The sequence below is a fragment of the Eschscholzia californica genome, unplaced genomic scaffold (genome assembly GCF_041429995.1).
Source record: "Eschscholzia californica isolate CP2 unplaced genomic scaffold, dmEscCali1.0.p SCAF_3, whole genome shotgun sequence".
Classification (NCBI taxonomy): Eukaryota; Viridiplantae; Streptophyta; class Magnoliopsida; order Ranunculales; family Papaveraceae; genus Eschscholzia; species Eschscholzia californica.
Window position 1 is genome coordinate 19383918 of NW_028238420.1, and position 22285 is coordinate 19406202.

At 37.5% G+C, this 22285-nt stretch overlaps 1 protein-coding gene across 1 annotated transcript; it reads right to left on the reverse strand.

The window, feature by feature from the left end:
- Positions 1-9074: 9074 nt before the first annotated feature.
- Positions 9075-12876, reverse strand: LOC147548893 (receptor-like protein kinase HSL1). Its single transcript, XM_086669824.1, has 2 exons — positions 10132-12876; positions 9075-9673 (listed from the first exon to the last, which is right to left on the reverse strand). The coding sequence occupies exons 1-2, from the start codon at positions 12860-12862 to the stop codon at positions 9372-9374; spliced, it is 3033 nt and encodes a 1010-aa protein (XP_086525950.1). The 5' UTR covers positions 12863-12876; the 3' UTR covers positions 9075-9371.
- Between the last annotated feature and the right edge of the window lie 9409 nt (positions 12877-22285).

Here is a 22285-nt window from a genome sequence, read left to right on the forward strand (position 1 = left end):
AAATATATATATATATATATATATATATATATTTATTTTACACTACCAAGAAAGTATTGATTATATACTCCTATAATTATTTTCTCATAATAAAAAAAAGTTTGTCCGATGGATCTCTTGGTTTGCCTATTTGTTTGTTCTTCATGTTGACAGAATTCAATTCTCTGCCCTAAATTCTTAGATTTTAAAATGATCTTCTCTCGGCGTTTGCTAGTTTCACAATGTCTTTTATTTTGTTGTTCTTAGGTTTAAACATAGTTAGGCGACTGCTTTAGGAAAACAAAATGTTTTTCCAGGTACAAAATTTTTAAAGGAAAATCGTTTGTTTTGTTAAATTTTGGGGAGTCAAAACTTCTTATTCATCAACTCGTCCAATCTCCGCAAGCCATCATCTCCGCCCACCACCACCATTTCTCTCATTTCCATCTCTCTCCTCTTACTTTCTCTCTCTCTCTCTATCTTCTTTTATTAAGCAATTCACTCATAGGTACCTTTTGAAATTTCGTCATCAACTTCTTGCTATTATCAGAAACCCTAATATCCCAATTTTAGTAATAAATTTCCCAATTCATCAATGTCCCAATTTTACTTATAGGTGCCATTGTCGTGTAGTTTTGTTGCTTATCTTCTAACTCACTTTTTGTTGCTTACCTTTATCTTTGGTTATCAAATAGATTTAACTCTTTATCCAAGTTCCGTAACATTTTCACTTCCACCTCTTGTCGCAATTCATTTGCGATTGTTTGTCAGATTAGCTGGGTATTTATACTCGGGCTATGACGGCGATCCCATTTAAGGTATCTGACCTGATTATACTATGTAGAACTCGAGCGGATATGGTCTTATATGGAGAATATATATACTGGCGGGATAATCCAGAATCATCTTTTTGTTCCATCTTGCAAGCACCCTCGTTTCTTCTTGAAACTATGAGTGTATGTTTAATCCATCTTCACTGTTACAGGAAGTTAGGTACAAGTTTCATCTTTCAACCAACAAGAAGGACTCTCAAAACCAAATTTTATATCATTCTCAAGAAGAGCTGCCAGACTTGCAGGCTACAGAATGAAGAATGCTATACAAATCGAAGTTTTCTTATGCAATTCTTAGTTCTCTTATTTTGTTTTTCTACGTTGCTTATTGTAATTTTGTTTTTCTACTTTGGTTATTGTAATAGACTCTTATTTTAATGCATTGACTTTCAACAGAAAAAAAAAAATCAACGTCCCACTCTCTGGAATAACTTTCCTATTTTCAGAAATAAGTTTTCTGTTCATCTTTTTCCTAGTAGTTGGATGATTATTTTAGAAACTCTAATGTCTTAACATTATAAACAAAATTTTCAATTCATAAACATCCCAATTATAGAAATAAACTTCCCAATTTTTGAAACTAAATTTCAGATTACTCCTATTCATACACCACAATTTCAGAAAATTTAACAACATCGTAAACCGTAATTCCAAATATATAATTTTTTAAATCTCCTAACTTAAGAAACCATAATTTCAAAAATCTCTAATACTTTCCGATTCTACCAGAAATCATATAGGAACTTATCATGTGGATCATGAATGTTTGGAAACCATATTATGCAAGGAGACATTGCTTTTGCTAATTCGAATTAAAAGGTGATATCAAATCGGTCAATATTCGATGTCATGTACATAGTTAGGGCATTCGTCATAGTTAGCAGCTCTGTATGATGGTCAATATTGTCATCTAAAGAGGAACATGAGCATGCAGACATTGTGAGAATAAAGTCGGCCTTGTTACAGACATTGTGTTTATTTCGAATCATTCAACACTTGCAAATCATGTTTCAACTAACAATTTGACAAGATCCTCTTAGGAAAAAACAAAGGTCAATTAATGATTCAGACTTACGTTTAACATAAGATAACGAATAATCTGACAAGAATTAACTAACAACTCGATTAAGATGCAAATGAAAAGATTCAAATGAAAAGATAAGAAATGGGAAATCTTGAGACTAAAATACATGTCATTAGAAAATCTGACAAAAAAAATAGTTTAGTAACCTTTTTTGGAATCGGGTCATCTTGAGGTGGCGATTTTGGGACGTTATCAGTTTAAAAGAGCCAAAATGAAATTAATCCATAAGGAAATAAGTTTTGATCTCATATCTTTTCATTTTTGCTTTAAATAATCAAGATAAGTAATAATTAGGAGAATCTTTGATGATTTTGTTTCCCTATCCGGGAAATGTTATTCATATAACCATAACTAATTTCCAACCATAATACCATACTTGTTGAGTCAATCTTTGAGATTTTGTTGTTAATCTTCAAACATCACTTTGACCGGATCACAATCCCTTACTTAAATAAGATCTTCATAAGGGTTCCGTTAGAGCTATAAATACCAGAACCACAATAAGATTATGCAATGCAAGGTCTAAAGAGAGTTTGGCCAGAGATAAAAACTGATCGGTCATTGATTTACCATAGAAGTGAGAGAAGTGTTACTTCTTTAAGAAACTCTATGGTAAATCGTTGATACGATTAGTATTTATTTTTGTATCGAAAAATATCAGGTTTTAGGAGAAGCGATGTAAAAGAGTACTTATGTATACAAATGAAGAGAAGCCAATTAGTTATTTAAGAAACGTAAGAAGATGCTAATTTTGTAAAGACAATCCACGGGAATCTAGTACTGGGTAGTCTTTATCGTTGTTTTCTACAAAAATCCGAAGTTTGGGAGAAGGAAAATAGGATAGTCAAGTTTGTAGGTTAACGGTTCACGGTGCATAGGAGGAAACTGACTATGAATAATTCCTCTAGTTTGGTTTAATTTGTTTAGGTTATTAATAATTAGTTGTAGTTCTAGGAAAAAGTACAATTAGATACAGTGGGTAAGTCTAGTTTAGTTTTTCTTTGTCGTTTTTTGTTGTAACATCATTTCGTAGAGTTGACAGACTCTTTCCCAACTTGAAAATCTCATTTTATGAGTGTTTTTTTTTCTTAATGATTATGCTTGGTCAGCCACTTACCGTATTTTGATCTCGTCATTTGTACATTTAGATAACTTTTTCGTTCAACAATGGAAAAATATTCTTATTGAAAAGAAATATATATTTATTTTACACTACCAAGAAAGTATTGATTATATACTCCTATAATTTTTTTTCTCATAATAAAAAAAAGTTTGTCCGATGGATCTCTTGGTTTGCCTATTTGTTTGTTCTTCATATTGACAGAATTCAATTCTCTGCCCTAAATTCATAGATTTTAAAATGTTCTTCTCTCGGCGTTCGCTAGTTTCAGAATGTCTTTTATTTTGTTGTTCTCAGGTTTAAACATAGTTAGGCGACTGCTTTAGGAAAACAAAATCTTTTTCCAGGTACAAAATTTTTAAAGGAAAATCGTTTGTTTTGTTAAATTTTGGGGAGTCAAAACTTCTTATTCATCAACTCGTCCCATCTCTGCAAGCCATCATCTCCGCCCACCACCACCATTTCCCTCCTTTCCATCTCTCTCCTCTTACTTCCTCTTTATCTCTGTCTTCTTTTATTAAGCAATTCACTCATAGGTACCTTTAGAAATTTCGTCATCAACTTCTTCCTATTATCAGAAACCCTAATATCCCAATTTTAGTAATAAATTTCCCAATTCATCAATGTCCCAATTTCACTTATAGGTGCCTTTGTCGTGTAGTTTTGTTGCTTATCTTCCAACTCACTTTTTGTTGATTACCTTTATCTTTGGTTATCAAATAGATTTAACTCTTTATCCAAGTTCCGTTACATTTTTACTTCCACCTCTTGTCGCAATTCATTTGCGATTGTTTGTCAGTTTACCACCATCTTCTACCTTCTTCCTCCAAGAGAAAAATCCATTTTAATCCAAAAAAAAACCTAAGTCAAAGTGCACTACTACCAATTATAAATTGAGTTAATTCCTATATGGCCCCCTACTTTGTGACCAACTTCCTTTATGGCCCCCTTTTTTCGTAAATTCAAATATGGCCCCCTGTTTTGAAGTTAATGTCATTACTACCCTTCTTAATTCTAAATTTAAAACATTTAAAAAAAGTTATTTCCACCTCACCCCTCTCTCTCTCTCTCCACCTCATCTCTCACTACAACTCACCCCTCTCTCTCTCTCCAATTCACCTCTCTCTCTTTCCAACTCACCTCTCTCTCTCTTTCCAACTCACCTCTCTCTCTCTCTCTAACTCACCTTCATCTTCTCCCATTAAAGTCGCCGGCCGGAAATTTTTCCGGCCGGCGACCTCAAAAAAATTCTCTCTCTCTCTCTAAAAACTCCGGCGAAGGGGGTTTCCCTTCGCCGGAGCCGTGAACAGACTAGTCTGTTCTGTTCACAAGCAAGCCTTTCCGGCCGGCGACTTTAATCGGAAGATGAAGGTGAGTTGGAGAGAGAGAGAGAGGTGAGTTGGAAAGAGAAAGAGGTGAGTTGGAAAGAGAGAGGTGAATTGGAGAGAGAGAGAGGTGTGAGTTGTAGAGAGAGATGAGGTGGAGAGAGAGAGAGGGGTGAGGTGGAAATAACTTTTTTTTAAATGTTTTAAATTTAGAATTAAAAAGGGTAATAATGACATTTATTTGAAAATAGGGGGCCATATTTGAATTTACGAAAAAAAAGGGGCCACAAAGTAGGGGGCCATATAGGAATTAACTCTTAAAAATTTCTCAGAAAAAAATATATGATTAAGTTGCAATTTTCGTCTTAAGAGATTGGCTTTGTATGTGATGTAGACGCAGCGGAATAATTAAAGAACAATAAAATAAACTAAGAATAATTAAAGAAAACTGTAAGAAACGATAAAATAAACTAAAATTCTTAATAACTTCAATGGTTTTTCTCTTCAAGGTGCATAATAACATAGACTAGATCTCCTTTTATAAGATAATAAACCTTCCTAGATAGACTCAAACTAGGATTCCTAAAATAATAAACTACTCAAACATAGAAATATCAAATTAAAGTAACTTATCCTATACTAAATAAACTACTATTATAACCAAATAGGATGTGGGCACGCGTGGACGTGGGCCCACATGTTTATGCGCCTGCATCAGCACCCTGTTCCCCAGAAGGTTCGTCCCGAACCGGTTTCGATGAAGAAAACAAGCTGATGCACCCGCAGACGATGAACTTTGTCATGGCGATCCGTAATTTCCACTTCGAACGAAGTTTGCACTGGAATGGAAGGATACTAATGTGCAAGTAATCGTCAACCTCGTACCCAAACTCATATGCCAATGATTCTCGCAAAATTAACCTTAGTGAATAAATAATGTTCATCTCGCCATCTTCCCACGGTAGGCTCAACCACTTTATCTTCAAGAAAGTGTGAAGTACTATGAGCAAGTGTGAAGTAAGAGTAATTGTAACAAATTTCCAAAATACTTCATCAATAGCCAAAGTATAAGCATAACCATCGCTAACTAAGATATCGATATGGAACCATGTAGTGTAGATATGCCACGCAAAATTGACTTTTCCACGTTCATCTTCATGTAGTTTATGTACTCTAACGTGATCAATACCTGGAGCCCACTGTTTGTTTTCTTCAATTGATATGTGAAACCTAGATGGAAGTTGTTCAATTGGTATGTGATCTTTGACCATTGAGTATAGGTTCATTGTAAGAATTGGAAAATTGATCCTATTTTTCTTAATTGTTTGAAGAAAATTTTGTAGGAAGAGATTTGATAGAGAAAGCGGCGATGTGGGACATAATTGATTCAGAAAATTTTTATGATTCGAACCATCATAAGTAGGCACTTCCATGCGAATACGGTAGGAAGAAGATGAAGAAGAACCATCATAAGGTGGCAAAGCCTGATTTGAACCAGATGGAACTATCAAATCATCAAATTTAACAATATTTGACATATCCCAGTCACATGAATCCGAAAATCCATCATGAATCCCTCCACCGAATACTAAAGACTAATCATTCACATCATCAAACTTAGTGTGTGTAGTGACTAATGGGTGTTTCTCTTGTTGTTCTTCTTCTTGGTTTTGATGGGTTTTGATAATTTCTTTTTGTTCTTCTTTTCCTTCACTAAATTCTGGGTTTTGATTACTTGGGTGTGTTGATAACTGAGTTCAACTTGATGAGAAGATTCAAAATTTTGTGGTAGAAGTGTTGGGGATATGGAATAATAAGGAGAGGTTTGTTGTGTTGGTGATGGTGTTTGACACCAAAAGATTGGGAGGGAACCAGGAACATGTTGGTGATATTGGGGTAGGGTTATTTGGGTGGTACTTGGGTTGGTAGTGGAATAATGGGAGAACGATTCGGGTTTGTTCGATGTTAGTTGTTCGTTGAAGGAGAAAGGTGGTGTTGTGGGGTTTATGTATGTGAGTGGGAAAACCGGTGATAGTGGTGATGTAGGGTTGATGTGAATCGGAATTGGGGTAGTGTTAGGTTGTCCAAGTAGGGAATTTGAAGTTGGTGTTGTGGTTGGAAGTGGTAATGATGCTTGAATGGAAGTAGTAGAAGAAGGAGTAGTGGTAAAAGAGGGAGACTTACATATGCCTTCGAGTTGTTTAGATAGCTTCATGATCGAATCATTGACTTGATCGAATTTTTCCATAGTTTCCTTCTTGTGATTTTCGAAAGCTTCTTCCAATTTTGTAACCAAGGATAACTTTTTGTTGATGTTGTCCCATTCGGAGGCAAAAGTTGGTGTCTTCTCTTTGATTGTTGGAGTAGGAACGGTAGGATTAACCATTGTGATTGGTTAAAAAAAAATGGCTCTGAATACCACTTGATGTAGACGCAGCGGAATAATTAAAGAACAATAAAATAAACTAAGAATAATTAAAGAAAACTGTAAGAAACGATAAAATAAACTAAAATTCTTAATAACTTCAATGGTTTTTCTCTTCAAGGTGCATAATAACATAGACTAGATCTCCTTTTATAAGATAATAAACCTTCCTAGATAGACTCAAACTAGGATTCCTAAAATAATAAACTACTCAAACATAGAAACTTTAAAAATAAAGAAATATCAAATTAAAGTAACTTCTCCTATACTAAATAAACTACTATTATAACCAAATAGGATGTGGGCACGCGTGGACGTGGGCCCACACGTTTATGCGCCTGCATCAGTATGTGAATATTCTTAGTTTTAGTTCAATTGTTAACTACCGATCGTTCTGGTTTCAATAGTTAGATTTTTATTGCACTATCTCATTCGCCTTAAGTAAAGCTTTAACTTTTATTGGATTATTTTCTACTTGGGCGTACAGTGAGTAGGTATTTGAGTAAAGAGCTGAGCTGCCCAAGATAATCTCTTTAGGTTGTGTTTGATAGCTCTTTGGGGAAAGGAAAAAAAAATAGAGAAAAATTTACTCCGAGAATTTTTTTCTCTGAGAAACATTTTCCTTGTAAAAACTTTCCATACTTTCCACTGTTTGGTTTGTCAAGAGAAAAAAAGAAACCGTTTTTCATTTTCTCCATTTTTCACTGTTTGGTAATAAGCTTACATCAACATTGTAAGCAAATAAATAAAGCATTATTAAACTGTGTTCAAATTAATTGCCCCCATTTTATATTTCTTAAAACATTATTCATGAAGTCATTCTCTAAACATTTTATTTATCATCTATATCTAAAAAATCTCTTCAAACACTATTTGTTTACTACACGAAAATTTGTATTATGCAAATATTGATCACCAATCACCATGAATCCATTATGTGAATTTTTTTTTTATGTTGCAAAATGTGAAGTTTTACTCTTTTTTTAGTGAATAAAAATATGCCATCCAGGTAAAGCAAATAATAATTAAGCTATTAATTGTAATCCATATAAGTCTTTGGACTTATGATCATCAAACATTGAATCCACAAAAAATCTATAACTGAAACTCATATTTTATACGTGGATTTTCTACGCATACCCTCACAGGGGGAGGGATATAGAGAGAGAGAGAGAGAGAGAGAGACAGCCTTGAAATGGAACTTGTAGGAATCTGATCTTTCTTCATCCATTAAACAAGCTAAACCTACTCTTTTTTCTCCATGATACATTGCTTAATTCTCTCATAGGAAAGATGATCAAGTTTAAGTACTTGAATCACTTCTTTGTTTGTTGAGATGCATCACTGACTTGGGTATTTAAGAATGAGAAGAGAGAGAGAGAGAGATAACTTGATGTGAATCTCGTGTGGTAATACTTTCCGTAACTGAAAAAAATTTTGAAGATTCTTTTTGGGAAAAATTTACTCATGTTGTAGAGGGGTCATGAATTTCCCCATATTTAAGGAAAATTGGGAAAAATATATCACGTGACTCAAACTCTCACTTTCCCTCAAACATAAACCAAACAGTGGAAAAATAACATATTAAGAGAAAAAAATACCCTTTTCTCCGGGAAAACTACTTATCAAACAGGACCTTAGACGTTAGGTTATTTGGTAAAGATGTCTCCTGCTTACAGATATCCGGGTGCTTACAGAAATGGTGTTGGTTGGGTCGGGTAGCCGCCAGCTAGCAATACTTCGGCCCGGTGCTTTTAGCAGGCCCCTACCTAGATTCTTCTTGTTTTTATTAATTCATGTACCTCGCCTCTTTTCACCGGGGAAGTGATACAATGATAAAATCTTTGGCAAAATCCTTTGATTTAATGACTCACTTTCACGACAAAGTTTTTGCAAAGTTTGACTTTAATCTAGACCGTTCTTTTACTTGTGTGACTCATCAAGTCATGTATTTTGTCAAAAATCGTTTCTACACTTAGGGTTTGCCTTTCACCAAAATTATACACAATGTGATATAGTCATATAGAAATTGGTCTCACTTTTGTAACAGCAGGTGATGTCAAGAAGGAAGTCCAGGGAGGGGTTCTGAATTGGAAACTTAAAGTTTAGATGGTAAGAAAGTACAGCAATCCCTAGAGAAAGAAAGAAGATATATGGAGAGAGATTTAAGAAAGAAATAGCTATAAGGAGGGGTTGAGGCTTTGGTGGGAATTCCAAGTTGTTTGTGGTAATGTATGGAATGATTTGAGATCATTAATTAGTAGTGACTTTAAAAGTAAAAGAAGAAAGGATCCCCTTCCAAAGATTGAAGGGGGAAGTTCTCTCATTTTATTCATTTGTCAGTGCACAACTTCATTCTAAAGTATTAACCATTCGAAAACTAATTAATGTTTTTCTCTCTCTCCAAACTTATTCCATCTTCCTTCGCATTCTCTTCTTCAAATACCAATACCAGAAGCAGGGCAAAAAATATGACTTATCACATGAACTATAAAATTTTGCAAAGACAAAACAGACTCCCCCCCCGGTTGAATGATGCAATCTCATCATAGTAATATAGTGTACTCGTGTCGTCTTTCTTCTCAGAGTTGAGCTCGCTTTCTGTTCAAACTTCTTGCAACATTGTCACCACTCTCCGCATTGAAGGACGATTAATAGGTAGAGGACTAGTACAAAGGATACCAATGTTCAAAACCCTGTAAATCTCATCCTTGGAACCGCCATCAAGATTTGGATCTATCACAAGTTCAACTCCTTTCATATCTATGGTGGAATATACCCATTTCACCAAGTCCTGCTCCCCAAGTTCTGGATCGACAGGGAGTCTTCCTGTCACTAGCTCTAGAATTACAACTCCGAAGCTGTATATATCGCTCTTCTCATTCACTCGTAGAGTGTAAGCATATTCTGCAGCATATATATGAGATTAATCACAATGAGTTGACACCAGATTTCAACCATATAACTATCACTAATACAAAACTGTCCATAAAAATGAGATTATATGATCACAAATTCCCAGTAGCATATTTAGATGAGAAACATCAGCATTAGCAAACACCGGACTTGCATTATAATTTGTCAACTATATAAATCTTGGGCAATCCTTTCCTTGCAAGCTGATTTGTTAGGAAAGTTAGACCCAATGGGTTGTAACATGGTACCAGGCATGAGCATCTGAGCTAGTCTTCTATGGAAGCCCTAGTGACTCGAGTCCTAGCGTGGGAGAGAGGTAATAACGTTACTCCTCATCGCGTTGGCAGTAGAATTTGTAAGGCCTTATGAGCTCTTACCAGAAACAATTTTGAGCACAAGATCATAGTGAACAAGAACTCAATTTCAGATAATCAGGGTAAAGGACTAACCTGGTGCAATGTAACCGCACGAACCAGCGATCACAGACATGGATTTCGCCCGCTTTTCAATTGTGTCTACTGTTTTCGCGACCCCAAAATCAGAAACCCTAGCACCGAATTCACCGTCCAACAAAATATTATTCGATTTCACATCTCGATGAACAATTGGAGGAACACAATCATGATGTAAATATGAAAGACCCTCAGCAGCATCCATTGCTATCTTATACCTTGTTTGCCAATCCAATACTCTTCCTTTACTACAATGTAAGAAATCACCCAAACTTCCATTAGGCATATACTCATAAACTAAAAGCTTAGAATCTTTAGCAGTACAAGAACACCATAATCTCACGATATTCTTATGTCGAATCTTTCCTAAAGTTTCAACTTCTGCTTCGAATCCATCGTTAGGGACCCAAACTTTCTCGATATCATCTTCTGTTTCATCTTCTCTCTTTAAATCACCATTCCAAAGTTTCTTTACAGCTACAATATCACCATTAGTAAGAACAGCTTTATAAACTTTACCTGAAGCCCCACTTCCTATTACATTATTTTCATCTAGACAATCTAAAATCTCATATCCACTAAAACCCAATTTGTGAAATGAAGTTAAAGTCCATTTTGATTTCACAATTCTTGAATCATCTTTCTTGAATCTCCTATAATTCAAGTACAACCAAATAACTCCAACAATAAAAATAGCAATAGCAAGTACAAGTAGAGATCTGAATACCCATGCATAACCATCGTTCTTCGATTTATTTCGGGTCGGACAAAGACTGGAAATATCTCCACAAAGACCCGGATTACCCAATAAACTAGTCCTATACATTTCTTTAGCAAATAAAGGAGGAAGATCACCACTCAGTTGATTATTTGATAAATTGAATTCATTGAGCTTCAAGGTCTGTAATTCAAAAGGAATTTTCCCAGAAAATCGATTCCCAGATAAATCAAGGTAATTAAGAATTGGCAAGTTACCAAGTTCAGCTGGTATTTTACCTGAAAATCCATTATTGGCTAAATTTAACTCATTCAAATTCTTCAATAAATGAAGCTCAGAAGGAAGTTCCCCTGAAAGTTTATTATCATGAAGATCAAGTCTTCCCAACTGTGGGAGATTAACAATTGCTGCCGGAAGAAACCCATTGAGTAAATTTTCATTGCAAGAAAATTCTACTAAATTCTTCAACAACCCAATCTCCTCTGGTATATTTCCTGTAAACTTGTTATGGGAGATCAACAGAATTGAAAGACTAGAAGCTCCTGAAATTGTTGTCCCAATCGAACCCGAAAATGAATTCCCCACTAGTTCTAACAAGGAAACATTTGGAAGACCCCAAAACCCAGACGGAATTTCACCATAGAGTTGATTATCTCTCATTCTTACTCTAGTTAAACTCTGGCACTTCCCAAGATTTTCTGGGATTAACCCAGAAAACGAATTGTTAATCAAAAGAAGTTCTTCCAAAACTCCATTTTGGCATAAACTCTCTGGAATTTCACCAGAAAACTGATTCCCTGAAACATCAACCCATTTCAAAGGAGAATTTTTACCCAAATCTTTTGGAAGTTTTCCACCGAGTTGATTGCTAAACAATCTTAACTCATTTAGATTCTGTGACTGAGTTATACTTTTTGGTAAACTTCCTTCCAACCGATTCTCATATAAATTCAATGATTCAAGTGGTAACTCACATAAATCGGTTGGAATAATTCCTTCTAAACGATTTGAAGCCGCATCAAATCGCCTTAACAATTTTAGTTTCGAAAATCCAATTGGAATCTTACCTGAAAGTGAGTTGTTATAAAGCTCAATTTGCACAACTCTTGTCAACTCAGTGAGTGACTCAGGAATCGGTCCGTTCAGATTATTTACTGCCAAATCCAAATTTTTTAGCCTTTTCAGCTGACCCATCTCAACCGGAATCTGACCCACAAGATTACATTCTGTTAACCAGAGAATTTCGAGATTGGTTAAGTTACCGAGTTCTGGAGTGAGTTGACTCGGTGAAAACGGGTTATAAGAAAGATTAAGCTGTTTAAGAGTAGAAATGTTTCCAAGAATTGAAGGAATCGTTCCAGTAAGAAGATTTTCAACAAGTGAAAGAACTTCAAGTTGCCGGAAATTCCCAAAACTCAACGGAATTTCACCGGAAAAGTTATTTCCAGATAAATCAAGGTAAGTAAGATTAGGAATATCAGAAAGGGTATAAGGTAAAGAACCAGCAAAAAGATTCTCAGCAAGGTTTAAGTGATGGAGATTTTGGCAATTGGAGATATTAAGAGGGAGATTAGAAATAGAGTTATTGTAGAGAGAGATAAACTTAAGGTTTTGTAGATGACAGAGAGAAGTTGGGAAATTACCAGCAAGGTTGAAGCTTGACAAGTCGACAGAGTTAACAGAGTGAGTTAGTGAGTCACAAGTGATTCCTTTCCAATTACATGGAGTTTGATCTAGGTTGTTCCAGTTAGAGAGAGATTGATTTGGATCGTCTAGACTGAGTTTAATTAGTTGAAGGTAAAGTCCTTCCTGATTAAGAGAGAGAATTAATGAAGGATGAGAGAAGAAGAAGGTGAAGAAGAGAAAGGGAATTAGCATATTTTTGTTGGGGGGTTTTATCTCTGAACAGAGCTTAGTGTGAAGTGAATTCGGGTTGGTTTTGTTTTGGAGTATAAGTATAAATACCCGAGAAAGAGTGATGTGAATTTCATGCTTATAGAAACATCTCATGCTTCTAGGTACCTCATAATTTGATGTTATAATTGTTACGTTTGTGGCGTCCAACTCAAACGCAATAGGCAATCGCAGAGAAGACTTAGACATTATATTCTTGGTTTTTAGATCTCTCTTCTCTTACGTGAGACTATTCTCACACGCCTCCTCACGTGTGGCGTTTTTCGAGCCTAACAATTTTTTCCTTTTTGGGTGACGTGAAGCACATGTGGTTTCTAAACCTATCACGTGTAGGCCCAGATTTGCTACCATGTTAAATTTTTGGTCATTCAACTCAAAACAAATTGGGAATGAGGGGAGAGGACCTAGACTTATATTCTTGGTTGCTAGATGGCCCTTCTCCCATGTTGGATTATTCTCCAATAATAGCACTAGATTATTTCCTGAGGATGTCTAATCAGGGTCTTTCATTTGCCATTTCATAAAGCCATGGATCTTTCAATATTTATACATCGGTTCCATCCCCTACTTTTCGTAGTACATTAGTTGACATTGAATCCCTTGTCTGTAATAGAGCTCTCCAGAAAGGAGTGGCTGAATTTAGAGATGAAATAGACCAAAAGTCTCCTAACTTTATAGATTTAGAATTTAGTAATTTAACCCATGCTGAATTAGGGTTGGTGAGAAATCTCCATGTCATTTTGTGGATGATAGATTAACCTCAAGTAAAGATCTAATACCTAATTCTCCATCTTTCTTGGTTGAGCATATAATATCCCAGTTAATAAAGTGAATTTTCCTTTCATCTGTTGAATGTCCCCACCAAAAACACCTTTTAGTTTGTTCTAGCTTTTTTATTACTTAGATGGGTATCTTCTGATAGCTGAAGGTGTATGTACAATATGCTCCAAGAATAGATTTTATCAAAACTGTTGTTCTTGCTTGTGAGATCAATTTATTTTTCCACTCTGCTAAAGAATCTTTAAACCTATCCATTAACTAGTTTTAGCTACCCACTCTATTTCCCAGTTTGAGGATGGAAGAACCCAGATATTTAGGTTGGTAATGCATAATAGGAGGTCGGAGCGTGCTAGTTTACTGTGTACGGATCTCTAAAGACACCATTCTGCCAAACTAAATGGAAGAGTTTTTTAAATTCACCGATTGTCACGATTGGGTATATGTATATGATGATGCATAAATTGTCCAGACGTTGACTAACGTCAAAGAGTCAAGAACGGATCTGAAGTCCAACGGGTCAACCCAACTTAAGGCAACAGAACGGCAAAACCCTCAGTACTCCACTACCTACACCCCTAATTGGGATGTCAACTAGAAGTATCAGCCTTGTTTCGCCCCCGACACAAATTGATCAACTCTGGGCCTCTAAAAGAATGAGAGGGGTCCACGTAAGTTAGGCCGATGCCTCACACCCTAAATTGGGGATGCAAAAGCGCGCTAACAGCTTACTGACTCAATCCCGGAATCTCTTTAAAAATCTTAGTCGGCTACAGATCTTAAGTGTTTAAGCAAGCTTAGGCTTCAAGAGTCCAAAAGGAAGAAACATCTCCCAGAAGATCTATCACCTGGGCAGGATATCTATGAAGGATCCTTGAACTTAGGAACTTCTATTTATCTTAGATATGAGATAACTACAAGGGAAACCCTAACCACGAACAGTGGGAAACAAACGGTGGACCACAATCGCCTAATCTAGACCGTCTAATCACAGTCGGTCTACTTCAGCCTTAAAGGCCCCCCATCGTCTTCCACAAGACACGATCTCTCGACCGGAATGATCCCCACTTTCAAAGAGTTCCCATAAATCGCCCGCAAAAGGATCAATCAATATTTATTCTTTTACTGCAAAGAGAAACCTGACTGTCTTGAGCGTCGGAATGGTTTACGAACCCCTTGCAGGTTTTCCCCCAGGAATCGAGGAGCAGGAGCGTGGAACCAGAGATGGAGCGAGGAGCAGGAATCACAATCAACTTACCAGAATAGCCAATCATAACGGACGCTGTCATGCATCAAATCCCTGTTTCATGCTGATATAAAGGAATATCATTTTCGACATCAACATTTGGCGCTAGAGGAAGGGGCATTTCTCCAACAATATCATCAATTCGGTAACCCGAATTCTCAATCTCACTCCGAAATTAACCATTTTTCATAGCCCTTCATGCAAACATGACCTCAAGCAGCGATGCGGCCAAAGAAACCGAGGCCAAACATCCTTCCTCGGAAGAGGTAATGGCCGAGATCGAACAACCCAAACAGGAGAAGATACAAGAAGACAAAGAAATAGAGAAAACAACAAATATCACGGTACCAATGCAGATCAGAGACAGACCTGGTGAAATCACCTATGCGGGGCAGCACACTAACCGAGGCTGAAAAAGAAGAGCAAGACTCTTTCTTGAGAGCCCACCACTACGTTTTCACCTTCAGAACTCAATTATACAAGGCTAACTTGGGTTTTATTTTGCAAAAGGAGTTAGTAAGATTAGGGCATGTTAGAACATAACTAACTTTCTTTCTATGCTGCAGAAGCGATCATTCCGAGCATGTGTAGTAAGTTAGGAAAAACAAAGTTCATTCAACGAGACCACATATACAACAAAAAGAAAAGCAAGAAATAACCTAAAATCATTACACATTAGAGGAAGAAGAATAAGAAGATGAAGACTGAGGAGAAAGGAGAATCACGCCAGGAGAAACTAAATCTACAGAAGCGGACATAACCCTCGCTATAAGCCGACCGTTCACCGGATGGATCAAATATGCCATCACTTCAAAAGTCATAGGGAGACCGTCACCCAGAGCGGCAGCAAGAACCAACTCTAGGTTTCGAAGACTGCCAGGCCCATAAAAAGAAGAACCATGATAAACCCCTCGCCTTCGACTTCAACACGAAAACGACGAATGACAAGATCCTTAGTGACAAGTGACAGGTAAAAGCGGACCCAGAGGTTATCTCGGGGAAGAATCCGTTGAAGCGACAAGGTAGCCATGATGGAAGAATAATGAAGTCATCCTTCGGTTTGAATTACGAATTTATAAGGACAAGGCAGTTGGAACGAACAAAACACATTCAACAAAGGCCTTTATGAACCAACGGGACGTTAACACATGGAAGGCGAACAAGTGCAATAGAAACAAGGACCAAGAAGTAATAACCAAGTTCTTTTTAATTCCAAAACAACATCTATTACAGGAGAAATTAAGATAAAGACGTCAAAATCAACGCCGACATTCAGATCTATTGCAAAAGAAAAAGTAAAATAATCGTCACGGACTCATCGAAACTGAATCCGCCAACACCCATTACATGCAGAAGTTATAAACAAGACACTTGGAGAACGAATGAGATCAACAACCAAAGTCCCCTACGAGGATAAAGAACAATGGTTGGAAACATTCCCGAAACGCAGAAAAGGATGACAGATGTCGGGCGTTTGATAAAAACCTACCACCCTACCGCTACCCGAGTGGATCACCAGCCACTGATCGGCGCACGTCAAGGGAGGGTAATCACCTCCATACGCCAACAAGAACAACACCAATCAGAGTAACTCTAGACGACGAGGATCCATTGGGGAACCGACCCCATTATCGGGAGCCCCACCTTTAGCTGTCACCATCATCGGAAAAATATCTCTGGAAAAAATATCAAGTATAAACTCAAACAGGGGTCTCATCTTGAAATCTCCAAAAAAACGGGAGTTAAAATAAAAGGTATTGAAGAAAAGGTTAAGTGCTGAAGAAAACTCAAAAGCCAAAGGAGGTTATTAACGGGAGAAGAAGATCAAGATATCCTCTCAACCGACGAGAGAGCACTAAAGTAAAAGAAGAAAAGGCACCTCGGTACGCCAAATCATAATGACTAGGTGACAAAGCGCGGCTCAAGACTAACCAGGTCAGAGAAGAAATTAATGGGACCCGACATAACTAGCTTATACCTCCGGTCGCAAGACGCCACGTGCCCACGCATGGCAACAGAGGTACCATGGGCAGTTGCCCAAAAGATCAATGCTGAAAACGCGTGATCAGAGGATCAAATCCATGACATCACAGAATCACACATGGAAGCAGAAATCAATCTCCTCAAGCAGAAATGGAAACGTTTCACGCAAGAAAGGATACGCATACATATTCGTAAAAAATCATTACCCAGACGACTCCGGATGAGAACAACCTCGATAAATCACACCTTATTAGCGCAGTTACAGAAGAAGCTCTAAAAACAACTTAGTTAGAATCAGCCCCAGAACACGTAGTTTAGGAAACCGAAAAGATTGACTGAGCTTCACGGAATAACTCTGGTCCAGGTATACCCCTTGTCTTCAGGGTCATTTAATTTATTTAGCGACCAAGCTTGAGAGTTAATTTTACTCCTCCGTCTCTATACTTTCAATTAATGAGTGACGGGACTCATGATGATGATGCATAAGCTGTCCAGACGTTGACTAACGTCAATCAAGAACGGTCCTGAAGTCTAACGGGTCAACCCGGCTTCAGGAAACAGCACGGCTAAACCCTCAATACTCCACTACCTACACCCCTAACTGGGAGGTCAGCTACAAGTTGAAGGATATAGTCCTTCGGTCTGAAGGAGATGTCCTGGTCAAGCTCAAAGGATATAGTCCTAACTGGGCTCGAAAGAGAAGCCCGAAAAGTGGTAAACCCCACTTATAGGGTGTCCTGGTCAAGCTCAAAGGAGCAATGATCAGGACCGGCCATATAAGGTGGGTGGGCTGGCCAGGGTAAGCCCATAATGGGCTTAAGTGGCCGGCCACACAATATTAGGGTAAAAACCCTAATTCGGGTCTGAAGGAGTTCTAACAGTTTACCTTTTCCAGGACTCTTATTGAAACCTAATTTGAGTGAGACTCATATTAGGGTTTCTCTATATAAGGGTCATTAGAGTTCAGAAAAAGGGTTGGATTTTTCTCAAGAGAAAACAGCTTCTCTCTCACAATATACAGCTAAGTGGAGAGAGGGTTTCAGAGAAAAAAGCTCTGAATCTATCCATGGAGTCAAAAGAAGAATGGTTCTTCTTATCACCCTTCAATGGAGTTCTAGCAGACAACAAAGAAAGGAGATCAAGTTATTTACTCGGGTGTCTCAAGTAGAGGAGGTACATATGAAGCTCTCATCTGCGGGATACAGGAGTTGGAATCTAATTTAAAAAAAAATGAATCCAGGTATTTTCTTTATGTTTCTAGTTCATTATTGGTTCTTGCATGAGATCCTGGATAACTAGTGTTAATCATATGATGATTAAGATTCTGCTTACAACATTAGTTAGATGATTATGTGTATTAGATACATACAAAACCCTACAGTGGCATCACGAGTCGTTTTGGCTAGAACGAATTAGATTCAGACTTGATTTTTTAGATAGATAAGTTTGAATTGAGATTCGAACAAGTTCTGGTTAGTTTGAATGAGATCTATTCGTAATCAAAACTTAGTTTTCAAATGGTTTCAAAGCAAAAAAACCTTAGATTTTGAGTTTTTGAAAAGAGTTTTCGAATATCAAGATTTTAGGGTGTTGGTTTATTGATTTGGATATCAAAACCACTGTTTTTTTATGATGAATTCATAAAAAACAACAGCTAAGAGAGAAAGAAAACGCAATAATCAGGTCGGAAAGCTTCTTGTCCGACCAGGATGCGTTCTAGGACTCGTCTTGGGTGGAAATCCGAGAGCTTCTCGAACTAGGAGTCCGGGATGATTTTAGCAGTTTCTAAAAACCAGACGCGTTTGGGGAGCCCTTAGCCGACTCGGACTTCATGTCCGAGATGAAGGGGAATAACCTAGTGTATCTCATACACCTAATTGTCTAGTGTTGGTAGCGGAATCTCAAACATCATATGTTTAACACTATTTCCAGGATCTATACATGAACATACCAATGAACTAGGTTGGAAAGATGATTACCTCTTAATCGCTTTCCCACGAACTAAATTCCGATCAGTATTCGGAAGATAAGAGCTCCAAGTGTAGCTCCTCTACTTGAGACACCGAATAATGACTTGAACTCCCTCCTTTCAGTCAGCTAGGACCTTCTTGAAGGTTGAGATGAAGAACTCCTTCTTCTTGACTAGATACTTGAGAAAACTCCTTTTCTCTCTCTCTCTCTGAGATGTATATTCTGAAACTCTTTCAGACACACACAATTCTATCTCTGAATTGCCTCTCTCTTTAGGTTGTATAATTAGGTATATATAGAAATCCCTAGAAGAGGTATTAGACTCAAACTAGGATTCCATAAACCTAATTATTAGGCAATACCCAAACTACCCTCCATTGGGTCTCTTTAAGTGGCCGGCCAACATAGCCCTTTATGGGCTTCCTTGGCCGGCCCACTTAGGGCCTAGCCGGCCATCACATGGCCGGCCCTATTGCCTAGGCCGGCCATCACATGGCCGGCCTTCCTAAAGCCATTCCGGGCCTCCCTTTTGAGCCCGGACATGTTTATCTCTTCGGACTTCTCCGAATCTTTCAGGACTTACCAATAACGGATCCAATCCACTTATTTGCCATTATCCATCTAGTCAATTCTCTCCGTTGAAATCATTACTCTGTTGTGTAACCCTTGTAGGATCCGGTCTATGTTAGCCGCGAATCAACTCTTGATTCGACGATCGTAGTTGGCTTCTAGCTAAGCATTACGACCCCTAATTGGACCGGACTAATGATCTTCCGAATAAGGTCATTAAGATCCTATTAGCCAAATTACACGCATTGCATCCTTGGTCGAAGGACACTCCTTCGGAAGGATACCATTCCTTCAGACTTTAGGCATCATATCCTTCAGTCTCCCACTTGTACTTAGAACAAGTGCAATGCTCGATTCCCATGTTTTTCCGTATCTCATCTGATATGTCATATTTATCAGACTCTCTTGATCCCGAGAACAACTTCCAATCCAAACGATTAACTCTTAATCCGTTTGAGCACGGCCATGCATTTTTCAGTTGTTTCTCATCAAGTGGCCCGGAGATACTTTATCCTGATTTTACTCAGGAAAACATAATCCATTCTTGTACTCCCACTCAATTTCATGTCAATCCTGTCTCCCCCAGTATGCCGCTTTTATAACCACTTTTTACGGATGGCGTTTGACGGTATCAAAGTTCGACATTCCTTTCATAAACTGAGTGAGTACTCATGTTTTGAGGAATCTCTCCAATTTGCTTAAATGAGAGTTATGACACCTTATAACTTCATCTCTTGAAGTATTCTCATTCGGCGGGTTTCCAGTGTATCAACTATACACCCATGAAGTTGACCTTTGAATACTCCTATTCCCATAGCCCAAGAAACAGCGCTATCTTGTCAATCACTCATGCTAGTCTTCCAAAGTCATTATTGTCCAACTAATGATCTGGACTAGGGATAGTAGGATGATGTGCTTCCATGTTTACTTAGTAGGGTTTCTTTCATTAGATCACGTATCTAATAAACCTACCTGGAATACTCCATCCTTTTGGACTGTCGTCTAAATTCTAAACCACAATTTAGATGACGAAATAAACCCAGTTTATTTCGGATAACAAGAGTCTGTAAAATTTGAGCACCCGCGTGAACTCCTTCACGTTCTCAATTTTACAAGTCTTCTTAGGATTCTCCTCCTGGATCCTAATTCCTTAGACCCGAGCATCTCATGATCGTTCTAAGGTGACAGTTTAGTTTCCTTTTCACTTCGCTTTGTTATTATCTTGCTTTCGAACTCTTCGTAAGCTATTATGATAATATCAGTTTTCTCCCACTGAAATTAGTACTTCCCAAGTTCTAATTTTACTTTCTTATCTAGTAGAGTTAAGTAACGACTCCCAGCATGGAAAACTCTTTCCCATCTGTTAGCCCTTCCTAAAAGATTCCCATCTTTATTTTCGGAAGATTACTTTTATGACTTTCTTCAATCTTCTGTCTTGTATGTGCGACGACATCCTCTCGTACTCCAAGTACTTTTGGATGTTCGGGTAAACAACAATCATCTCATGATCGTTCTTATGTGTTCTAACATAAGTGTCTCTCCCGCGTTTATCACGGGAGTTAGGTAGAATTTCTCTCCAAGAGATATTCTTATTCAGACCTCTTCAAAACTCCTTTTGAACGAGTCTTTATCATCCTCTGGTCTATCTCCATAGACTTTTGATGCCCATGGTTAATTCACCCTCGTCTTCTTGTCCTTTCTTGTATGTCTCCCACATACAGGACCTGAAACAACTCTTGTTTCACTCCCACTTACCTTCTTGCCTCACAAGATTTAACCATTCTTACTCTTATCTCTTTGGATTTCCGATCCAATTTCAGAGTGGTTTCTGCTATAGTTCTTTTGAATCTTCTAAAGATTCCTTGGGGTTTTTGAGCAACCTTCGTAACTCCTTAAGAAGTTTCCAGGCGATCGTCTCTTTGAACCATTCAAGTCGACATCCCTTGTCACGTAAGCCGAGTAACTCTTACTCTCTTTCGTTTTAAGCCGAGTAACTCTTACTCTCTTTTGTTTTAAGGCAAGTAACTCCTTACTTCCTCTTGTTGCTCTTTATCGAATCCCATTCGATTTTTCCTCCCACTTGTCTTCTTAGAAGGACCCTCCTTTTAATGAAGACACCATCGAGAGCAACAATCTCATTGTGTTCCGATGATTGGCGAGAAAACCCCGTTCTTCTTTTTGAAGAACTTATGTCTAACACGCTTTAGACATTAGAATAATTGACAATTTTAGAACTCCTTCTAAAATATTATCCATATCAAGATGGACTCAATTATTCACTATAGCTTCTTAGGTTTTTAGTGGTTTGGCAGATACGTATTAGACTTTGTGTTTTGGAAGACCGATGACTATCGAACTTATGATCTCATCATATTCTTTAGTCATCCAGACCCATTTCTCGATTTTGGATTTGTTTCCAAAACTTCTCCACAATCAAGTCTTATGTCCATTCTAATCACACTAATCGCAGACTTTCATGTCTAACATTATTTTCTACGATTAACTGAACTCTTGTACTCTTACAAGATTTAGAATGACTAAGTCGGATCATCCGTTAAAATTACTTAAAAGTTAGATAGGCTCTTTTAAGAACATTATAAAATATCTCATATTTTAATCACTCCCATAATCTCATTACAGAGTCATTGTTCTAAAAAGAAAAAGAAATACTAAAACTACTTTAAAGTATTGCCTATCGAGTCTATGATCCTTCTTGAGCTTTTCCATCAACTCTTGCCGTCTCAGCTTTCGACAGGTTCATCTCCTCTTCAATAAATACTCAGCTTCCTCTTGCTCCTGTCATTCATAATGATAAGAGTCTTTTAGGTATCACATACCTCGAGGAATGTGTATTTAATTGAATAACTTTTAATAATTTTTACCTTGACCGGAACTCCCAGCTCCGTCGTTTAGATCTTCCAAGAATCGCGGGCAATCTCTTAATCGAATATGAGATGTGCTACCGCACACAA

What these genes read in the sequence shown, in the direction of transcription:
- LOC147548893 (XM_086669824.1), bottom strand. Translation starts at nt 12,862, where the DNA reads ATGAGATGTTTCTATAAGCATGAAATTCACATCACTCTTTCTCGGGTA. An exon ending in GTGCGGTTACATTGCACCAG is followed by an intron (nt 9,674 to 10,131) that starts GTTAGTCCTTTA and finishes TATATGCTGCAG; the next exon opens with AATATGCTTACACTCTACGA.